This window comes from Schistocerca nitens, chromosome 4 (genome assembly GCF_023898315.1).
Source record: "Schistocerca nitens isolate TAMUIC-IGC-003100 chromosome 4, iqSchNite1.1, whole genome shotgun sequence".
NCBI classification, from domain to species: Eukaryota; Metazoa; Arthropoda; class Insecta; order Orthoptera; family Acrididae; genus Schistocerca; species Schistocerca nitens.
This window is the reverse complement of record NC_064617.1, coordinates 535543535-535566314: the sequence shown is the minus strand read 5'-3', so window position 1 is coordinate 535566314 and position 22780 is coordinate 535543535. Positions and strand designations below refer to the sequence as shown.

Genomic DNA, 22780 nt, shown 5'->3' with positions numbered 1-22780 from the left:
ACTGAAGTGGAACATTGTGGATAAATGTGTTTAAATAATCTTCATCAGTCCCCAAAGGTCTCCCTGAACGTGAAGAGTCGTTAACGTCAGAACGATCCTCCTCAAAATGAGAAAACTATTTTTTGGCGTGCTCTGTCGAGTAGCATTATCTCCATACACGGCGCAAATGTTTCTGGCTGCCTCCGCTGCTGTCACCCCTCTACTGAACTCGAACACAAGAATCTCTCCGAAATGTTTCAATTTCTCCACTTGGCATTTCATTTTCCAGAGTCCTCAGCTCCACTCACTATTTCCAAATGACAAAATAACAGTACATGAACTCAAACAGTAACAGTGAAAGACAAGTAAAAAATGACAATCGATAAATAAACCCACAGAAGTCGGAATACCAACAGGCAAGACAAAAACGCCACGAACTTACGCACCAACCTAATAATTAGACGCTAGAATTCAGCCACCCATATTTTAACTTGAAAATGAAAGAGCAGGCTCCTTTTAAATCTTCACCTATTATGGCTACATTTTCGTCGGTGATTACCCATCCAAAACAAAAAAAAAAAAAAAATTGTCACTGTACGTTGTTCCAGTTTATAATATTAAATAAACACATAAAGCACGACTATTTTAAAAAATATAAAAACAAAAGAATTCAACAGAAGAGGTTAATGCTTGTCTTGCGTTACTGTGGAAGGTACACTGATATTTAGAAATATTGCTGATGTCAGTGTTTTCTCTGTGCCAAGTATTTAGGACTTAGGGGTTAGCTGGTTGCCTGATTGCGCTTACGGACTAAACAGTGATGTCGCCAGTTCCTCGGCCAAGGGTTCATTCATCAAAAGGTAGTGACATCCCCCGTGAATGTGCTCGGATGCGTAAAGTACGCAGGAGCGATAAAAGTGGGTTACGCGGAGTGGCCGTGGGGAGTGGCTGCGTGGTTTGAGACGCCATGTCACGGACTACGCGGCCCCTCCCGCTGGAGGTTCGAATCCTCCCTCGGGCATGGGTGTGTGTGTTGTTCTTAACATAAGTTAGTTTAAGTAGTGTGTAAGTCTAGGGACCAATGACCTCAGGTCCCTTAGGAACTCACACACATTTGAACATTTGATAAAAGTGGGGCACTGAAGGCAACACTGATACCAGAGCTCAAAAACTATTTACGTAGAAGTAGAAGCGTATGATACCAGAGCTGTAAAACGATTTACGTAGAAGTGTATGGATTGGTTACGTTAAAGCAGACTAGTTATCTCCCAGGGCTCAGGCTAGGCGAGAGAAACACCACCTGCATCCGACCCCTGCCAACCCCATCAAGGGCGAAGACAGGTGTAGATAAAGGATGCCTTGTAGTCGACAGATCCAGAAAATTAAAAGGGATAAGATTAAATATGTAACAGACATCAATTGGACCAACAATAATAATAGTAATGAAACATACTTTTTTCTGAAAGCATATTGGTTTATTCAGAATTGTCCAGGATTCCAATTTTTTTTATTACAATATATTTTTCAAAATAATCTCCGTTCAGTGCGACGGCCTTACGCCACCTTACTGGAAGAGCCTGTATGCCCATATGTTACTGCTCAACAGATCGATGTCGGAACCAATGTCTTGCTGAATCAATAACCTCCCCATCACTCACGTACTTCTTCTAGCGGAGTGCATCCTTCACTGTGCCAAACAGATGGAAGTCGGAAGGTGCGAGAGGAATGAGGAAGCACAGTTAAATGAAGTTTTGTGAGCTCCTCTCGGGTGCGCAGAGAGCCCTTGCGTTGTCATGGAGAAGGAAAGGTTCGTTTGCATTTTTGTGGCGACGAATATGCTGAAGTAGCTTCTTCAGTTTCCTGAGGGTAGTAGAATATTCTTCAGAGTTGGTGCACCATGAGGGAGTACATCAAACTCAATAACCCCTTCAGAGTCCCAGAAGACCGTCGTTGTCACATTACCAGATGAGGGTGCAAGTTTAAACTTTTCTTCGGAGAAGAGGTGATGTGGCGCCACTTCATGGATTGCCGTTTTGTCTCCGGTTCAATGTGATGAACCCGTGTTTCATAGCCTCTGACGATGTTCGATAAACAGTTGTCACAGTCAGCCTCGTAATGTGCAAGCAGTTCCATTCAGATGGTCCTTCATTGCTCTTCGCGGTCTCCTGTTAGGCGGCGAGGAACCAAGCGGGCACACACCCTTGAGTTCTTCAACTGTAAGACGAGTGTGTCAACCCTACCAACAAAGATATCCAGTTGAGCAGCGAGGTGTTTGATTGTGATCCGTCGATCACTTCGAATGAGAATGTCCGCCGTTCCAACATTGCAGGTCTCACAGCTGTGTATAGCCGGCCGGCACATGGGAGATTGGGCAGGTTTGCATGACTTCGTTGCGACGATGATAGACACCTCGACAACCATTCACCATGCTTCGGTTCACCACCAGGACATTCTGCAACCGCCTATGAGTATCTGCGATGCTCTCGTTTTCGGCCAAAGGAACTCAATGACAGCTCTCTGGAACACACCTCTGTTACAGACACTATTTTAAAGGCTACATGTAGTGCTGCCACGAACCCGAACTTCATTAAACCAAAGAGGCTGAAGCGGGGACTACTCCAAGACGTCTCACAACAAATTTCGCGTTTTCCAACCGAAATAGGCCTATAAAAAAACGTATTTCATTACTTATTGAACGCCCCTCGTAATTAAGACTGCGGAGGAGTGTCCCCCGGGGCTCTGCAAACGAAAGGGAAGACCCTCCCACAGCCCCATCCGACACGTCATTGGCAATATGTTAAAGAGGATAAAACCTGCTAAAAAGCAGAGTGCTACTCTTAAAAAGGGAAACAGGATGCAGCAGAAAATGACGTGAAGCTCCTACAAGCAATTAAAATAGAGGAAAAGAGGGATGGCGGAGGCAGCAGCAAAAGGAGGCAGGATCGAGGGTCGCCCTAACCCGGCATGGGTGGGAGATGTTCCTATCGCCTCCCCCCCCCCCCCCCGAGTTAATTTAAAACATTATATCTGAGAATAAAAACCACCGTCATCGAGAAAATGGAGAACCAGTTCAACTATCTGAAGTTCGCCTGCCACAATGGAAGGCAAAGAATTCGGATGATAATGCTTAGCATGGAGAGCCAAAAGGAGGGGAAACTTTCAGTAAGGCTTCACAACCACAATGCGGGGGGTGGGTAGTAGTTGGGGCTGGTACGTTACGTAAAATGAAACTACGGGTCATGGCCACTGTGTAGGAGGCACAATGGTGGATTCTCTCTGGGAAGAACAGGAGGAGTTCCATGCAGCAGTATCTCCTTGATAGTACTGAGTTTATTAGAGGGTGCAATAGCCCGCCAGATGCTGTTCCATCTCTGAACGAGGAATGGCCTTAGTTTCACCCGCAAATCCACTATTGGTATCGTCAAAGCGAATAGGTGGCGAGCAATCGCTTCTCTAGCCAAACAGTCGGTCAGCACATCCCCTTGAGTACCCTCATGACTTGGGATCCAGAGAAAAGCAACCGAGCAGACATTTAATTCCAGAGAGAAAGTATCACAGGATAACAGGGTAAAATCTGTCAGTGGCCTGCAGACGACTCATTGAGCCTCCTTACATTAAAACAGGTCAAGGGCGGGCCATTTAATAAAACTGAGGGCTCTGTTAATGGTCATCAGCTTCGCCATAGAAACACTATATGTTCCCTCAAGAAATGGTGTTTCTGAATGGGGAGAGATGTAAAAGCATAATTTGTCCTATCCACGGTTTTAGAACCATCCGTTTAAGAGACGCTAGCAGTGCTCAGTACTCCTGAAGAACTGAAAGGAACAGACGCTGTAGGGCCATCGGGACGACTGAGACTTTAGGTACTTGAAATAGATCGCAATTCGTGGTCTGGTATCAAGCAAGGAGGGTTCGAGAAAACGTGAGGAGTATATTCTAACAAGGACAGCAGAAATCCTAGAAGGCTATGAGGAATATACCAGCTGGTAATCTCACATGAGGGTGGGTGGGTGTCAGAGGGTCAACGTCCCTCACGTGCAAAAAGAATAGGATATGTTGGGTGACAAGGAAATCATGGAATGACAATTACATAAATGAGTAACAGTTGGTACCATGAGAACTGAACAGGGAAGATCCCTACTTCGGTAAAGAGACTGTCTACAGAACTAGTCAGAAGGCATCATTGCTCCATAAAAATCCATACAGATGGACTGTGTCGAACAGTTTAAAAGCCAAAGTAGCCACCAAACGATAAAGCTGGCAACCAGTGTCCAAATGAGACTGGACTGGAGCCAAGTAGATAAGCAGGAGAGCAGCACGATCTGCACCCCAAGAGGTGTGGGCAAAGGAATAGAGAGCGTTAAGCTTTCACATGTTAATAATCTTTAGTTGTCGAATATGGAATTACCTTGTCAGCTTTTTGTCAACGAGGAGTCCCAAAAATTGGTACTGTGCTAAGGGGGGTCCCAAATATTGGAACTGTGCAACAACTTCCAAGTGCTGGTTCAAAATTGAAAATGCATAATCTGTGATTTTGCCTTTGAGAATTTAAAATCATGGGGAAAGGTCCAAGCAGAGGCCCACTGGATGGTACTCTGGAGCTGGCGTACAACTGAGACTACAGATTGGAAGCTGTACCAAATAAGAGGTCGTCAACATACGTCAATGGGGTGACGAGTGGCTCACAAGCCCATCGATGGTGATGAGAAAGAATGTGACACTCAGCATGGAGTTTTGCAGGACGCCATTCTCTTGAAACCTTGGACAATTAAGTGAAGCATCAGTTCAAACCCAGAACAACAAGTGGCGATTAGAAAGAGCCGATCGGATTGATGTTTCTAACCTAACCACATGGTCACATGTAGATCGTTCCTCTGAAAAGCCACAGTTATTGGGGGGAGGGGGGGGGGGGGAAGACCCCAAGATTCGAGAACCCAGCATTATCGGCGGGCAATCTTACTTACAAGCAATTTGCAGAGCACATTGGTGATGCTAATCAGGCGGTAACTGTCGATGGATTTTGGAAGACATCATTGGACCAGTGTTGAATACCTTAGGAAGATTGATCCATCGAGTAAGATTCAGATCTTATGTCATTTAATTGTGAATGGAATCAGGACCTGGGGCCATCTCACAAGATGAATCAAATCCTGAAACAATTCCAAGTCAGTGAAAGGTTCAGTATGTAATTCGATATGCCCAGTGATGGAGGATAAGAGAATGTCTTCATTTTGTCACTCACACATCCTGAAGACAGCTGTGCAAGAGAACGTCGCCAACACCGTCACAAAGTGAGTCACAAAGTATCCAGCACGAGCCAGTTCATCAACATTGAGGTCATTCTGAAGGAAGAGACCTGGTACAATCATTAATCTTTGGTGGTTCAGAACTCTACAAAGCTAGGCCCACAGCTGGGACAAAGAGACGTACTTTCACAAGCAGGAGACTAGCACTCCCAACATTCCTTCTTATTGTGTTTAATCAGATAGCAAGCCTTAGCATGAAGTCGCTTAAAAGTGACAAGGGTAGCCTGCGAAGGATGTCGCTTGTAACGTTGTAAGGCTCTTTGGCGATCCTGAACAGTTATTTCTGTCTCTTTGATCCACCATGGCACCGTTCGGCTATGGAGAAGAGATGCAGAAGGGGGGAATAGCAGTTCCACTGGCGTGGATGATAGCGTCAAAGACGTCTTGCACAGCCTTCATGAATGCAATTTGACGTAGAGGGGGCGAAGGTAACAGCAGAGGCTCTTCGAAGAACCCAGTGTGATAGTCTATCCATCTGGCGGTGGCAAGGAAACGACAGGACCACTGGGAAGTAGTCACTGTCAGAAAGAGTGTCAAGTAGTGACCAATATAAAACAGTCATGAGATTGGGGGAAGAGATCGTTAGATCGAGAGTTGAAAAGCTGCTATGAGTGGTACTGAAGTGGGCAGGAGTACCACCATTGAGGAGACAAAGATCATGTTCAGGTAGAAACTGGTGAAGCAGAAGGCCCCTACTAGACAAAGTGGTACTCCCCGACAGGCGGTGGCGTGCACTGAAGTTCCCAAGTAGGAGAAAAAGGAGCAGAGAATTGTTAGATCAATGTGGTCAATTCAATGTAAGTAAGTAGCCTGCCTGGAGGAAAGTAAAAGTTGCAAATGGTGATCGCTGAGGTCGTGTGCACTGCACCACTTTTGCTTCCAATGTGATATGAAAGGGAATTCACTCACTGACAAACCAATGAACAGGCCCATCCAGATGTCCTCTCTGAGCCAGCACAGTTCCGACAGAATGCTCAGTAACCATGGAGCATTGGGGAATGATCATCAGGGAAGTCAATTTCTTATAGAACAATGCGAATTGCAGAAGAGGAAGAAATAAGGCACTGCAGTTCAGCAGGTGACAGTAATAGCCATTACAGTTTTACTAATTATCAGATTAGGTATGAAGGAGCCAATAGAACCTTTCACATCCAGGATCACTGCCTGTCACTGACAGGGATGGAACCACATTAAGAAGCACTGGTTGTAAATCCGAAGCCGTGGGATGATTTTGCGCCTCCGGGGTTACAGGAGTAGCCTTGTCCCGATTCTTCTTCTTCTTTTCCTTCTTCGGAGATTTTGGTGGCTGGGATTCTTGCAAGGACCTATCCACTATGAGTGTGGGAGTTGATGAAGGTCAGACAGCCCTGAAACCCACAGGCTGCGGTTCCTTCAGGCTTTGGCTGGCGTTGGGCTTCTATTCTGAGGGTTTCTGGGAACAGGGGTCCTGTCACCAGCAAGCGCCAAAGGAGGAAGGTGCCCCTTCACATGGGTACAGGAAGCGGTTCTCGAAAATGGTGTCATGGGATCCACAAGAAAGGTGGGTGATGGGAGGACCAGTTTAGAAAAAAATGAGGTAGGTTAGTTAGGTTAATAGCAGTGATGGACGTGACTTTCGGATAATTCGTCGTCATATCAACATGATGTAGACAGTCACTGTGACTTTCGTTTGAGTGGTCGTCATATAAATAGGATTTAGACGTTCATATTTTTTGTCCTCACTAAATAATAGGCAGTCATTAGATTTGCATTCCTGTATTTTCTTTCCTTCCTTGAAGAATGGGCAATTGCACCAATTGACACACAAAGGTGATTGCTCACAAAGACTAACTTGGTATAGGGATCGTCCATAGTTTTCGAATCCTGGGTCCACCCGTGCAGCGGAATGACATACGACCAAAGTGGAAGCAGCAAAAGTACCTCAAGGTGTTCAGTGTGCCACACTGAACACCTTGACTTAGACTTTTTCCAGGGCGACATTCCCTTCAAAGACTAAAATACAGGACCCTGTATCTGTTCAGTTATCCGTGGGACCTTTCTGGATGCGTCAGACAAAATGTATGCCTTGCTACTCAAGATTTGCCCATATTTTCTCTCTTGAAGATGATTCATTGGACCATATTTAAAATTTTGTGTGAGTCATTGTCACTGCATGTCACCCACATGATCATATTCCTAAACAGATGTAGATTGTGCAGCAGAGGAGGCTTCAACCAATAGCGATCCATTGCCCATTCTCCCAAAGACTCAACCTTCCAAATTTATCTTAAATATCTGCCACAAAAAATAATGGCTCTGTTGCAGTAAAGTAAAAGTACCATATCAGTTCGAGTACATATTAAATATTAGATAATTTTTTTCGCTCTAATATGTCTGGTTTGTCCCTCTTCCCATCGGCTAAGCAGGGTAGGGAAGGCAGTAGGGTTATACATTGTCCAGTCACATTAATGTGACCACCTGTCAAGAACCTGAATAACCACGTTTTGCAGTATTGACTGCTGCGTGACGTGCAAGAAGAGAGTCAGTGAGGTTCTGGAAGATACCGACAGGCATGTGGAGCCATACCAACTCCAATGACATGGCCAGCTGCGTTAGGTTTCTCTGTTGACATCCATGGAATGAACAGCCCGATCGAGATTATCCCACAGATTTTCGATTGGGTTTAAATCCGGGGAGTTTGATAACCAGGGCAGTACGGTGAACTCATCCTGATGCTCTATGAATCACGCCTGTACGCTGCACGCTGTGTGACACGTTGCATTTGTCCTACTAGTTGAGGCCAACAGGCAGAGGAAAAACAAACTGCTTGTAGGGGTGGACATAGTCCCCAAGGATAGATACATACTTGTGTTGATCGAGTGTTCTTCCCAGAACGGCAAGAGCACCCATGGAATGCCATGAAAACATTGCCAAATCCATAACGCTTCCTCATCCGCCTTCCATCCTTCCAATGATTGTAGCAAGGTGTTTGCTTTTAGATGGACATCTGTCCGGTGGAGTGTAGAACGTGATTCATCTGAAAATCACACCCGTTGCCACTCAGTGGACGTCCAGTTGCGGTACTGGCGTGCAAATTCCAACCTTCTTCGCCAAAGAACAGCTGTCAGCATGAATGCATGAACCAGGTATCTGCTGCGAAGGCCCAAGCGCAGCAACGTTCACTGAGCGGTCAGTGAAAAGAAAGTTTTGGTAGCCGCTTGGTTCATTTGTTCATCCGGGTGATCACTCTGATCAGTTGTTCAACAGTTGCAAGTCTGTTCCCGGACACATCTCCGCAGCTGTCGTTCACCCCTGTCGTCTATGGCCAGTGGTGCACCACAGATGCCTCGGCGCCACTTTTGGATAGCGCCATTTTGCCAGGCATGGTATACTTTAACCATAGAGACATATGAACAGTTTACAGACTTAGCCGTTTCAGAAATGCTTCCAACCTTGGCGTGAAAGCCCTTTTGGGCGTCAGGTAAATCGTTCCGCTCCCGAATTAAGACTGGCTTTATATATCCTCTACTGCTAGTGCTGCCATCAGCCGCCTGTGAGTGGTTATTATTTATTGACTTCGAACATATGCAGTGGTCACATTAATGTGACTGAACACTGTAACTATCCACAACGAAATTTCTAGACCAGTCTCATGAGACGGTTGGATCAGAATGACCACTGTAATTTGAAACGTTTCATATGCGGAACGTCCTTCTTGATGCCACCTACTCCGATCAAGGGCTTTGCCCAAGGGCGCCATGCAGTTGTACCAAAGGCCATTGGCACGACGGTCATTACCGGAGTCCTGTGTCCTGGGAAAATGGGCATCACATTAATGTGACTGAACACTGTAACTATCCACAACGAAATTTCTAGACCAGTCTCATGAGACTGTTGGATCAGAATGACCACTGTTTTGTTGTAATTTGAAACATTTCATATGTGGAACGTCTTTCTTGATGCCACCTACTCCGATCAAGGGCTTTGCCCAAGGGCGCCATGCAGTTGTAGCAAAGGCCATTGGCACGACGGTCATTACCGGAGTCCTGTGCCCCGGGAAAATGGGCATCTACACTTTGGGATGAGTGAGGTGCTAGTAGTTCAGGCATCGGAAGAGTGATCCCTGCGTTGTCAGGGGGCTCTACCGAAAGGATACGTAACGACCCCATCACGTCGGAGTGGCTGACACACTTGTTTTGATGTGCATGTAAGAGGTTATGCAGGTGTTGAGCGTAGGTGGTCTTTATCGCTGCCCGCAGTAGGCGCTATTTAAGGTGTTCTTCCACACTACAGAAAAAAATTTGGCAACTAACGGTCAAACCCATAAAGGGATCAAAAATTACTTCAACTAAAAGATGATGAAAGGATGAATATTCCGAGAAAGGAAAGGGGATAGCCAGGGTGGCATTAAAGTCTGCCACGATGAGAAAGAGAGTATAAGAAGGAAGGATAGTCAGAGATGAGGGATTGCAGCACAGGCAAGGAAGTAGGTGCTGCAATAGCTTGGGGCCCATGCTCGCCACGCAAATCCTCGCGAAAGAGTGGTGAGCCCCCTGAGGGAGATGAGTTTCTGTTCTTATTTCCAAAGGCTTTATAGTTGGGCACAAGTGCTTTCTGGATGAAATTAATTGGTGATATCTTCTCAGAATGCCAGTCAAGTGGCAGCGTCATCTTGAAGCAACATTTCAGTGAGTTTCCTACCCAGCATTTTCGTATGAAGATGAACTCCAAACGTTTCTTCATGACGACGTTACTATTCAGCTAATAAGACGAAAAAATTTCACTAGCACCCTAACTGTCTTAAAATTACACTATACATTGCTAACTTTTTAGGTTTAGGGTTGGTCATTGTTTCATTAATGTGTGTTATAGGTTTCATTAGTATAAAGTTTTCGGTCTGTAATTACGCCAAAATCGTTGTAGTTTACTCAGCACTTGCTGATGGTACTGTTATGTCCTAGTTACCTTCTATCTATTTCTTTTATTCTGGTTCTGAAGATTGCTACTAGCCGAAACGCGTAAACAGTTGAAGAGCTGTTAATAAATTACGATCAAGGTTCAACTGTTGTATAAGTGCTATTTTAACCGTAGACCTCATAACAAATGTTATCTTTTTAGTTGAGAAACTCATATACCAAACGAAGTTTAACAAGGAAGCTCAACCATAGGGCGCCTTCATACTTTTGTCGCTTGTAGAATTTAGATTTAGTTCAAAGTCAGTCTGAGAATTAGAAAAAAAAAAAAAAACTTAAGGCATCCTTCGATAGTTATACAGAAAAGGTAGTCGACACATTACATCATCAGCTGAACAAAACAGTTAAAATTTTGATTCTTTCCTCTCCCTCCCTCTTGCTTCTTTGTTTGGTTACTCCCTCTCAGCCGTTAACCTGGCTTTAGTGTGTGTTCCTATATAATAATTCTGTGTGCTCATGAGCATGCGTGTAATGAGAAAAGAAGAAAAGTACACTTTGTTTATGTGGTACTAACGTTCTGAAAACACAGTCTCTTTGAATATGTAATTATACTTTGACTAAACTGTGGCACCTATTCTGATGTTTTCATCTGCTTTATTTCGGAGGTGAAACAAAAGTACTGTTCTGGTCAAAGAATATTTGGTGACGATTTATTCTGGGATCCGAAACAGGTATATTTCGAAGTCCCAGAGAAGAAATGTATTGCAGTGAATATATATCTTGGAAAATCATCGTCGTAAAAATATCAGAAAGGTAAGAATTCGTCACAACAAAGGGAAAGAGCAGTCCTTGTTAACATGAACATGGACAACGAAGAATACTCTCTTTAACTACAACGACCTGTGACATAACGCTATGCTCTCAAAACACGATAAAACTGCGCTGATGAGAAGATGTAGTTTGGAAAGGTGTGCGTGGTCATTTCATTTTCGATTTTGAAAACGAAAGAGCACTTGAAAGATTTCTCATCAGATGATTAACAGAACTTCTGTAATAAAAAGTGTTCCAGTGTGATTTTTCTCTACCAAACTAGAGGACACAGCACAGAGATTACTGAAATTAATACATGAAAAAGCATGTAGAGAAAACAAAAAATAAAGAGACATCGTTAACAACTTACAAAAACACGTGTATGTGTGCTCATATTTTAACTGCATTTAAATTTTTCTGCCGTATATTTACCCTTGCCAAAGAAGTCATTGTACTCAACGTTTCTCTGGCACATGTATTTAGTGTTCTTCAGACCACACTGATGATAAACGTTATGATGTGGATCATATTATTTCAGCAATAGCTGTTATATTTGTATTTTAAAAAATTGTATTTCTGGATACCTACTGGCCATTTGCAAGCATGTAATTGGTTACTAACTTCTATTTAAAAATTCATCTGTGGGACAAACGTATTTGTCATGGAGGAACAACTTTAATTTGCTCTGAAAAACACTTTGGCTATATATCACACGTTTCATTCCCTTCGCAGAATATCAAAAACTCTTACAATTGTGTAATTTTTTTTTTACAAAAAACAGTTTCATCGGACGACAATGCAAATCATTACTCATTCCAATATTGCACTTTTTCATTGTGACTCTTACTGTCAAACACTACCCGATTATGGACAGCAAATTTCGTCGGTGAATTTATATACATTGAGGCTAAAGCTAATATGCACGACTGCTTGGATACAAGATGTATGTGTGTGAAAATTACACATAATTCCAATTACTTTTTTCCTATAATTAATACTTTTCGCCAGAGTGAGGAGTTACGTTGAAATGTTGTAAGACACGAATGAATGGAACTATGCAAAGCTGATTTACTTACTGACATCTAAGTACTGAAATATGGCAATTACTCATGTCGGTAAACAGCTGGACGTAAAAGCTTTGTTCGGACTGCTATACGGTATTTCCAGTCCAGCTCCTTCATCAAGTATACTCAAAAATGTATAGCCTTCTACTTAATACATAACATGCTGGTCGTACGATACATTAATCGAAGACATATTTTTGGCAGTAATTTCTTTTGTCAACGCGCTGAAGTTATTAATGAAGCCTGAAAGTTTCTTCCAATTCTAATGCAGCTCTTTCCTCTGCAAGATCGGTAAGTTACGCAGTGTCTCTTGTCCGATTCGGCCGTAAACAAATCCCGGTTGTTTTTACACCATGTCTCCAGAATGTATTGGCAGCTCCATGCAACATCAGTGAGTAATCGACTTCTTTTATTACATGGAATGGCTCATGAACTAATTAAGTGACAGTAAATATTCGATGGTGACCTCAACAGCCTGTCGTTGTGTTTACTGTTAAAGAGTTTGTATAATATATAGTAGTGAGATAAGAAACCTGTACAGGTATTACCGCTATGGTTTTTTCCTTTTACGGTGAAAGAATTTCATCTTCACAGAATGCAGTTACAAATAAACTTCATTACCCGCGTTTCAAAGCCGATGAAGCACGTGTCGCCGTTACAGTGTATCCATTGTGCGAAATGATGCTGAAAAGGAAGTTTGGAGAGAGCACGACGTAAACATGGCGCGCTCCAAGTAGCAATGAGCGAGTTTTGTGCAATGCCACAATTGATAAACTTATATAAAGACAAAATTCCTCTTGAAAACAATAAATACGAGGTGTTTCTCAAGTGATCACCCGTTGAAGAAAAGAAACATTGGTATAACACGCCATTGCCGAATCTAGAACTAACAACACTTTTCCGACAGTGCGATGTGCAATCAAGTGCAGCGCAGTGGTTAGCAATTACCCCGCGACAAAATACTTCTGTTTACGTCGTATCTACCGGTATCAGTGAATTTCCTTATCCTCTGAAGTTATCTATTCGTTTACTCTTCATCTATCTGCGTCGCAAACCTGATGACACCATCGCGAGTGTCCTCCAGAGGCAATGATATTGTTAGGAGTGTCCCACGAAAGCGTGATAGGACCACTGTTGTTCTCTGTATAAATAAGCTATCTGGCGAATACGGCGAGCAGCAATCTGTAAGTTTGCTAATGAGGCTGCAGTGTACGGGAAAGTGACATCGTTGAGTGATTGTAGGAGGGCACAAGATCACTCAGACAGAATTAACGTTTAGTTTGATGGATGGCAGTTTGCACTAAATGTAAAAAAAAAGTAAATTAATGCTTAAGAGTAGGAAAATCAATCCATTAGTGTTCGAATACAGTATTAATAGTGTGCTGCTTGGCACTGTCAGACCGATTTAATGTCTAAGCGTAGCGTTGCAAAGCGATGTGTAACAGGACGAGCACGTGAGATCGGTAGTATGGGATAATTCTATGAAGGTGGAGCTGGTCTAAAAAGGAGACCGAGCATACAACACTAATACGATACATTCTTGAATGTTTGGAATTCACACCAGGTCGGATTAAACAGACATCGAAGCAGTTCAGGGTCGTGCTGATAGATTTGTTACCGGAAGGTTCGTTCAGCACAAGGGTACCACAGACATGCTCAGAGAACTCAAATGTGAATTCCTAAAGGAAAGACGGCGTTCTTTTCAGAAACGCTACTGAGAAAATTGCGTACACACAGTTGTTTTTCACTCGCTCCATTTGCGAATGAAACAGAAAATGGAATGGATAGTAGCAGTAAAAAGTACCCACCGCCGTGCACCATACGATGGATTGCGGATGTAGATGAATGTAGATGTAACTGGGCTCTATGACAATGAAAGCTGACTGCTGGTTTCAAATAGGAGGATGTAGACAAGTGCCCACTACTGTTCTCTGTTTCTCAGTACGGTACTCGCACGTTTTGAGACATACGAATGGGGAGAAAATAGGATGTGGCCTTGTTGAAAAAACGGTCCCTACTTTTACCATAGGTGAATTAGAAACATCGCAAAAAACTCAAACCAGATGACCCGACGGGAATGGAAACCCCAGTTCTCTCGACTATGACGCTTTTATTCAGCACGTACTACGCCAATGAAGGGTTCCACGCTTACGTCTGTCTGTCTCCTCTACAAAACAAGTATGATTGTGGAGGAGGGAAAAGATAGTGACACCTCTGCCGCAAACCAATTGCGGAATACAGATGTGAACGTAGAAATGTGGGCACGGTGTAGAGAAAGTAGTCTCGAAAAACAAGAGTTGCACAAGGTAAAATGACGCTCTCTTAACTTTGAATCCAGACAACCTCTCAGTCACTATCTGAAATGTGATTTTCAAGGAAAAACAAGAACTGTCTCTCGTTATTAGACATTTTACCTCCTATCACTTGCAAGTGACCTGTTGCTCTGGACAGCGTCATATTGATCCTTAATGTATCATAGATCAGTAGCGAAATGAAAATCCAATGTTCAAGATAGTTTGTAAAATCAACAGTTAACAGCAATATGAAGAAGGTTCCGAAAAAGAAGGATGATAACTTACAACTATTTTTGATCTTATATGAATGATCTTCTTGATCACCGAATTCGTCAGACCGTTTTAACGACTGGTCTGCCGCTGTCATTGTTGCTCTCGGTGGACACCTTGATACGAGGCTGAAAAGTAATTTCAAGTTCGCATACTAAATGAAAACTTGGATGTGTACGAATGACAGTGAATATATTGTCAACTATGTTGCAAGAAACGGCGAAAATGTATTTGTATTATCCAATATGCTAAGGTCGTGTGGCGCTGTATAGTAATATGGATTGCGGTCGCGTATATGATAACCATTACTTGTGACAGCTAAGAGATGATTATGACAGCTGAAAATACTTGTTCTTATCACAATCCGCTTGGCGCAGTTAGTAGCAGTTTACTTCTAACTGCAAACTAAACATGCAAATTCTGATGGTTATGTTAGCATGTCAAAAAACAAGAAAGGATCATGCATTCATCTACAACTGCTAAACACACCAACAATCATTAGAAGATTTACCTGACATAACTGAAGCACAAATTATCAGCAGCATCAGAAGAAGTCGAAGATGCCACATTAAGAAACTCATTTTCGATAATTTTCCGTGTACTCGACCGAATCACAACGAAAGAAAGACAGTTTTTGTCTCCATGTGTTTAGATGAAACTATACGTTTAAAACATTTTAATGTTTGATACATTGTTATTGTTTATGAATGACATTGCACCAATTTCACTGCGCAAGGAGATTCTGCAACAGCGATGAGGATCGCCGCACATTTGCCAAAGAAAACAGATTTGTCTCCTTCCAGATGACAGGAGTCAGTACTTCCGATGTATCCTCCGACAGATCGAACAGCGAACTAATGCAGGGAGCGGGTAAGCCGCCTACTGTGGCCCTGCCGCCCTCTCTTTTCAGCGCTCACCCTCTTCCCCCTCGACGCCCACGCACAGAATCATCCTTGGAGCTGGGAACAGTTCGTCGAACGGTCCATAGATGGCAGCTTGCAATGTAAAGTCTACGGGACTGTAGCCAGCACCCGCACCTAACTGCGCATGCGCAAATCCTCGTGGTCTCGTAGCACGCACGTCTCGTTGTTTTTGGCGCACTGAAGATGCATCATAAAAACTTCACCATACGCAGGATTTCTTACAATTAAATGTCAATTTATGACGCGTTGGCGGTAAAGGCCTTCAAGGAGATCCGAAAATATCTAATAACATTGTCGTATGTTACTGATGTTCAGCGTGGTCATGTGATTAGAAATGTCAAATTATGTAGTCGAAGGAAGTGGGTTCACTTTTTTCCTCATCTTCGCGTTTGTAACATATTCTGGACCAGCAACGGCATTTGCATTCTTACTTGTCACAAATATTTGGTCGTTTTTTCCGAATATATAGGCAATTTCTGAGGGTGTGGTTAGGCAGGGACTTACGAGTACAGTTTAAGTTGCTGTAGGCGAACCGATCAGCAACGACACAAGTATTTCCTGTTTGTTTCCAAATATATTACGATGGTCTGAGGTGTGGTTAAGCACAAGACGTCCATAACTCCTCGCTTGTTACAAATATTTGACTGCTTATTTCCGAATGAGTCTCGTCTAAAGTCTGACCTCCTCCACTCGCTAGGTCGTATGATATATACAACTATGTGCATTTTCAACTTCTCAGGGTGTAATGAATAATCCATTAAATTTCGGGCATGTAACCGCGCAACTAGTCCTTCAACTGAGTAGTATTTGCGCGGCTGCATACCCAAAAATTTAATGGATTGTACAACTATGGTTTGAGAAATGCAGTTAATTCTAGTCTGCAACTCGACTAAAATTCACTTAGATAATGCAAATAACTGATTACCTAATATTTAGATAAATGTAACCACATGTATAATTTCGCTTTCCCTATTGTTGGTGGAAGTTGTAAATAATAGTCTCTCTGTCATTGTGTGCCTAATCACAACTTGCATCGGGTGAAAGAAAGAGAGAGAGATCGCTGAATATTTTTGTCTTAGATGACCTGAAAGGGACGGAGTTATAAAAATAACACTGAACGGATGTGATGTATTTTAATGCATCGTATTCATTGTGTCGGTCTTTTGCGGTGTCCGTGATGTCAGTAGTAGTGTTGTGTGATTATCTCTATACCGAAGTTGCACAACTGAGTCGAAAAAATCCACAGATACAGTCCATGTTATAGAAAGGACAAATAATACCTACGATGTCCTTTTAAAAAAACCGACTTACGAATAAATCATGGATTGGCGAAAAGTATATCAAAATTTAAAAAAAATCGATTACGTACTATGTTTTGTTGCTCAGTTCACTAGTGTATTCCCCTAGTACCTTGATCAGTCTTGTGGTCAGATGTTCATATATTACTTATGGGTTGTGGCGAGTGCTTTATAACATCTGGTGCACTGTTTTTAATCTGAAAATTTGGGCAGAAGCTGACGTAGTCGCCATTTGGAACAAGAGAAAAAACGACTCAAGTAAACCGCTGCTAGCAGTGATAACATCGGTGGAGGACACACATGTTAGCCAACATCGATAAATAGAATGTTGAAGTTGATATTTGCTTGATGATACTGCATTATACATTTTTCTTAATTAGTATGTCTTAGCTTTTTCCTAAGAACAAAAAGAATTGTTGCCAAATATGTTAATAAATTGTTTCGAATGCATCTCTACCTGCTTATTCAGGTTCATAATGGGATCCCCTTGGCAAGATTGGGGAAGATTTTTCTGAGGGTAAATTATGTAGAAGTTATCACGTTTATCCCACCTTCCTTTTAATTCAATATTTCTTCATATGTTTCAAGCTTTGTCTCTTCATCCAAAGATAATGACTATCAGAAATTTCAAAGTGTGGCGCTATCGCGGGTGTAATGTATTTAGTACATCGTTAGTTTGTGTATGGAATTTTCATGTAACTGAAATCTTTAAATGAGTAACAAGTCTTTTTAACGCAATTGTATGTTATTTAGTCTCACTGTGGCGTGTGCAAAAACAGTAAACAGTCTGGCTGTTTACAATGAGATTGAGGTTATAGCAAGTAAACATGGAATTGCCAGACGATACAGTGTGAGTATGCCGGAACATTTACTGGTGAACTTTGACAATAGCGTTAAAATATTGAAGGCCATTTTAAGAATTAGAGCCCAAGAAGCGAGAGATAATAAATTTCGTCTGGAGATCGGGGTTTGTTTGGTCAAGAAATTTCAAAAATATTTTGTCTGTCACCAAAGCCACAGACAACCATCAGAGACCAGTCATATGTCTACTTGTTTCCATGTAGACATAATAGATTGTCTATATCAGTGCAGTAATAATCAATGCTGAAAATTTTTATGACTGTGACTGACGAACTTTATAGTTAACTTCATTGTATTATTAACATTCTGAAGACTTTTTAGTGTGACTTTGTAGAATATAGTTATGATTCAAGACTGAAAAACTGTGTATTGTACATCATTTTACTTGACATCTAAAGTAACAGAATAATTTTGAACAGTTCTAGCATTTTGGAGGTAGTAATAATTTTGAAATACAGAAAAATTTAGTGTGGATTGAAAAAGAACATGGATTGGAATTATTATGGAGACATAAGGTCCGTCTAAAGAGGGCAAGATTTTAAAATTATAATTTTATTTGTGTCACTGACTCTTCGATTTTGAAGACAAGTTATGTCCCCAGAACAAAATTTTACAGGAGATATACTAAACTCAGTATAATTGTAGATACATAGCTAATTACATAAAAGCTAAACACAAATCATATATGTTGAGAACATCATCTGACAATGTTATCATTTATGTCACATGTATAACTGAATGATTTGAATTAGCCAGCCACACTTCTCTTTAAATGATTTTTATTTTATAAATTATTCACTATGAGCCCATTTTGGCATATTGCTCGTACCTGTAACATCGTTGCTGCCATGTCCTGTCTTGTTTAGAATTATTAGTTTCTCTTCAGATGTACACTGGAGATGCATATCTGATTTTATTTGGTTTTTATGTACTCTATTTTTCTCGGCTGCTTGGATGTCATCCAGTGTACATCTGAGGAGAAATTAATAATTGTACAAAAGACAGGACATGGCAGCAACAATGTTACATAAAGAGCACCTGATGGTGGCAGTATGCCGAAATGGGCTCATTGTGAATAATTTATAAAATATAAACCATTTAAACATCAGTTTAGCTGGCTGATATTCGTAATTTAATCATGTCATTAAAAGACATAGTTTGCACTGAAGACCCCAAAGATTAGAAGTTATATTCTCTTGTAATTAAGTCCAGCAACTATTCAAAAAAAGGATCAAGAAATTAAGAAATAAAATATTCACAGAACATTTTTATTCATAGTCTAGTAATGGTAAGTTGTCACTGCAAATTAAAATTTTGAAATAGAAAAAAAAGTCACAGAATTGCAGTGATTCTGATGGACATCAGTTTTGTGATATTATTGGTACAGGCGAATGTGCTGGTACACTATCTGCATCCTCGATAATGATATGTTGTTACATCTATACTGCATTGGAGTGTTGTTGTTGTTGTGGTCTTCAGTCCTGAGACTGGTTTGATGCAGCTCTCCATGCTACTCTATCCTGTGCAAGCTTCTTCATCTCCCAGTACCTACTGCAGCCTACATCCTTCTGAATCTGCTTAGTGTATTGATCTCTTGGTCTCCCTCTACGATTTTTACCCTCCACGCAGCCCTCCAATACTAAATTGGTGATCCCTCGATGTCTCAGAACATGTCCTACCAACCGATCCCTTCTTCTAGTCAAGTTGTGCCACAAACTTCTCTTCTCCCCAATCCTATTCAATACCTCCTCATTAGTTATGTGATCTACCCATCTAATCTTCAGCACTCTTCTGTAGCACCACATTTCGAAAGCTTCTATTCTCTTCTTGTCTAAACTATTTATTGTCCACGTTTCACTTCGATACATGGCTACGCTCCATACAAATACTTTCAGAAACGACTTCCCCACATCTAAATCTATACTCGATGTTAACAAATTTTTCTTCTTCAGAAACGCTTTCCTTGCCATTGCCAGTCTACATTTTATATCCTCTCTACTTCGACCATCATCAGTTATTTTGCTCCCCAAATAGCAAAACTTCTTTACTACTTTAAGTGTCTCATTTCCTAATGTAATACCCTCAGCATCACCCGATATAATTCGGCTACATTCCATTATCCTCGTTTTGCTTTTGTTGATGTTCATCTTATATCCTCCTTTCAAGACACTATCCATTCCGTTCAACTGCTTTTCCAAGTCCTTTGCTGTCTCTGACAGAATTACAATGTCATTGGCGAACTTCAACGTTTTTATTTCTTCTCCATGGATTTTAATACCTACTCCGAACATTTCTTTTGTTTCCTTTATTGCTTGCTCAATATACAGATTGAATAACATCGGGGAGAGGCTACAACCCTGTCTTACTCCCTTCCCAACCACTGCTTCCCTTTCATGTCCCTCGACTCTTATAACTGCCATCTGATGTCTGTACAAATTGTAAATAGCCTTTCGCTCCCTGTATTTTACCCCTGCCACCTTCAGAATTTAAAAGAGAGTATTCCATTCAACATTGTCAAAAGCTTTCTCCAAGTCTACAAATGCTAGAAACGTAGGTTTGCCTTTCCTAAGATAAGTCGTAGGGTCAGTATTGCCTCACGTGTTCCAACATTTCCACGGAATGCAAACTGATCTTCCCCAAGGTCGGCTTCTATCAGTTTTTCCATTTGTCTGTAAAGAATTCGCGTTAGTAGTTTGCAGCTGACTTATTAAACTGATCTATCTATCTATATCTGAATCCCGCTCCAGCTACTGCCGGGTCTGGGTGCTGACGAGTCCTCTCCATTTGGAGATGACTGATAGTTCGGTAATTTTCACATCTGTCAACACCTGCTTTCTTTGGGATTGGAATTCTTATATTCTTCTTGAAGTCTGAGGGTATTTCACCTGTCTCATACATCTTGCTCAACAGATGGTATAGTTTTGTCAGGGCTGGCTCTCCCAAGGCTGTCAGTAGTTCTAATGGAATGTTGTCTACTCCGGGGGCCTTGTTTCGACTCAGGTCTTTCAGTGCTCTGTCAAACTCTTCACGCAGTATCATACCTCCCATTTCATCTTCATCTACCTCCTCTTCCATTTCCATAATATTGTCCTCAAGTACATCACCCTTGTATAGACCCTCTATATACTCCTTCCACCTTTCTGCTTTCCCTTCTTTGCTTAGAACTGGGTTTCCATCAAAGCTCTTGATATTCATGCAAGTGGTTCTCCTTTCTCCAAAGGTCTCTTTAATTTTCCTGTAAGCAGTATCTATCTTACCCCTAGTGAGATAAGCCTCTACATCGTTACATTTGTCCTCTAGCCATCCCTGCTTAGCCATTTTGCACTTCCTGTCGATCTCATTTTTGAGACATTTTGCCTGGTTCATTTACTGCATTTTTGTATTTTCTCCTTGCATAAATGAACCATGGACCTTGCCGTTGGTGGGGAGTCTTGCGTGCCTCAGCGATACAGATGGTCGTACCGTAGGTGCAACCACAACGGAGGGGTATCTGTTGAGAGGCCAGACAAACATGTGGTTCCTGAAGAGGGGCAGCAGCCTTTTCAGTAGTTGCAGGGGCAACAGTCTGGATGATTGACTGATCTGGCCTTGTAACATTAACCAAAACGGCCTTGCTGTGCTGGTACTGCGAACGGCTGAAAGCAAGGGGAAACTACAGCCGTAATTTTTCCCGAGGACATGCAGCTTTACTGTATGATTAAATGATGATGGCGTCCTCTTGGGTAAAATATTCCGGAGGTAAAATAGTCCCCCATTCGGATCTCCGGGCGGGGACTACTCAAGAGGACGTCGTTATCAGGAGAAAGAAAACTGGCATTCTACGGATCAGAGCGTGGAATGTCAGATCCCTTAATCGGGCAGGTAGCTTAGAAAACTTAAAAAGGGAAATGGATAGGTTAAAGTTAGATATCGTGGGAATTAGTGAAGTTCGATGGCAGGAGGAACAAGACTTTTGGTCAGGTGAATACAGGGTTATAAATACAAAATCAAATAGGGGTAATGCAGGTGTAGGTTTAATAATGAATAAAAAAATAGGAGTACGGGTAAGCTACTACAAACAGCATAGTGAACGCATTATTGTGGCCAAGATAGATACGAAGCCCACGCCTACCACAGTACTACAAATTTATATGCCAACTAGCTCCGCAGATGATGAAGAGACTGATGAAATGTATGATGAGATAAAAGAAATTATTCAGGTAGTGAAGGGAGACGAAAATTTAATAGTGAGGGGTGACTGGAATTCGAGAGTAGGAAAAGGGAGAGAAGGAAACATAGTAGGTGAATATGGATTGGGGGAAACAAATGAAAGATGAAGCCGCCTGGTAGAATTTTGCACAGAGCATAACTTAATCATAGCTAACACTTGGTTCAAGAATCATAAAAGAAGGTTGTATACCTGGAAGAATCCTGGAGATACTAAAAGGTATCAGGTAGATTATATAATGGTAAGACAGAGATTTAGGAACCAGGTTTTAAATTGTAAGACATTTCCAGGGCAGATGTGGATTCTGACCACAATCTATTGGTTATGAACTGCAGATTGAAACTGAAGAAACTGCAAAAAGTTGGGAATTTAAGGAGATGGGACCTGGATAAACTGAAAGAACCAGAGGTTGTAGAGAGTTTCAAGGAGAGCATAAGGGAACAATTGACAGGAATGGGGGGAAAGAAATACAGTAGAAGAAGAATGGGTAGCTCTGAGGGATGAAGTAGTGAAGGCAGCAGAGGATCAAGTAGGTAAATAGACGAGGGCTAATAGAAATCCTTGGGTAACAGGAGAAATATTGAATTTAATTGATGAAAGGAGAAAATATAAAAATGCAGTAAATGAAGCAGGCAAAAAGGAATACAAACGTCTCAAAAATGAGATCGACAGGAAGTGCAAAATAGCTAAGCAGGGATGGCTAGAGGACAAATGTAAGGATGTAGAGGATTGTCTCACTAGGGGTAAGATAGATACTGCCTACAGGAAAATTAAAGAGGCCTTTGGAGAGAAGAGAACCACTTGTATGAATATCAAGAGCTCAGATGGCAACCCAGTTCTAAGCAAAGAAGGGAAGGCAGAAAGGTGGAAGGAGTA

At 41.8% G+C, this 22780-nt stretch overlaps 2 protein-coding genes across 2 annotated transcripts in view; one reads left to right on the top strand and one right to left on the bottom strand.

Annotated features, from left to right (window-relative positions):
• The window catches only part of LOC126252420 (low-density lipoprotein receptor-related protein 4), an 827262-nt gene extending 811807 nt beyond the window's left edge, over nt 1-15455 (bottom strand). Inside the window, exon 1 of the mRNA XM_049953310.1 lies at nt 15127-15455. Within this exon, the coding sequence (XP_049809267.1) occupies nt 15127-15196 (70 nt within the window). The 5' untranslated portion in view covers nt 15197-15455. The remainder of the gene's footprint in view (nt 1-15126) is intronic.
• A 2033-nt stretch (nt 15456-17488) lies between these two features.
• LOC126251312 (nucleoporin Nup188) overlaps nt 17489-22780 on the top strand; it is a 255349-nt gene continuing 250057 nt past the window's right edge. Inside the window, exon 1 of the mRNA XM_049951637.1 lies at nt 17489-17686. Coding sequence (XP_049807594.1) covers nt 17664-17686 — 23 coding nt within the window. The 5' untranslated portion in view covers nt 17489-17663. The remainder of the gene's footprint in view (nt 17687-22780) is intronic.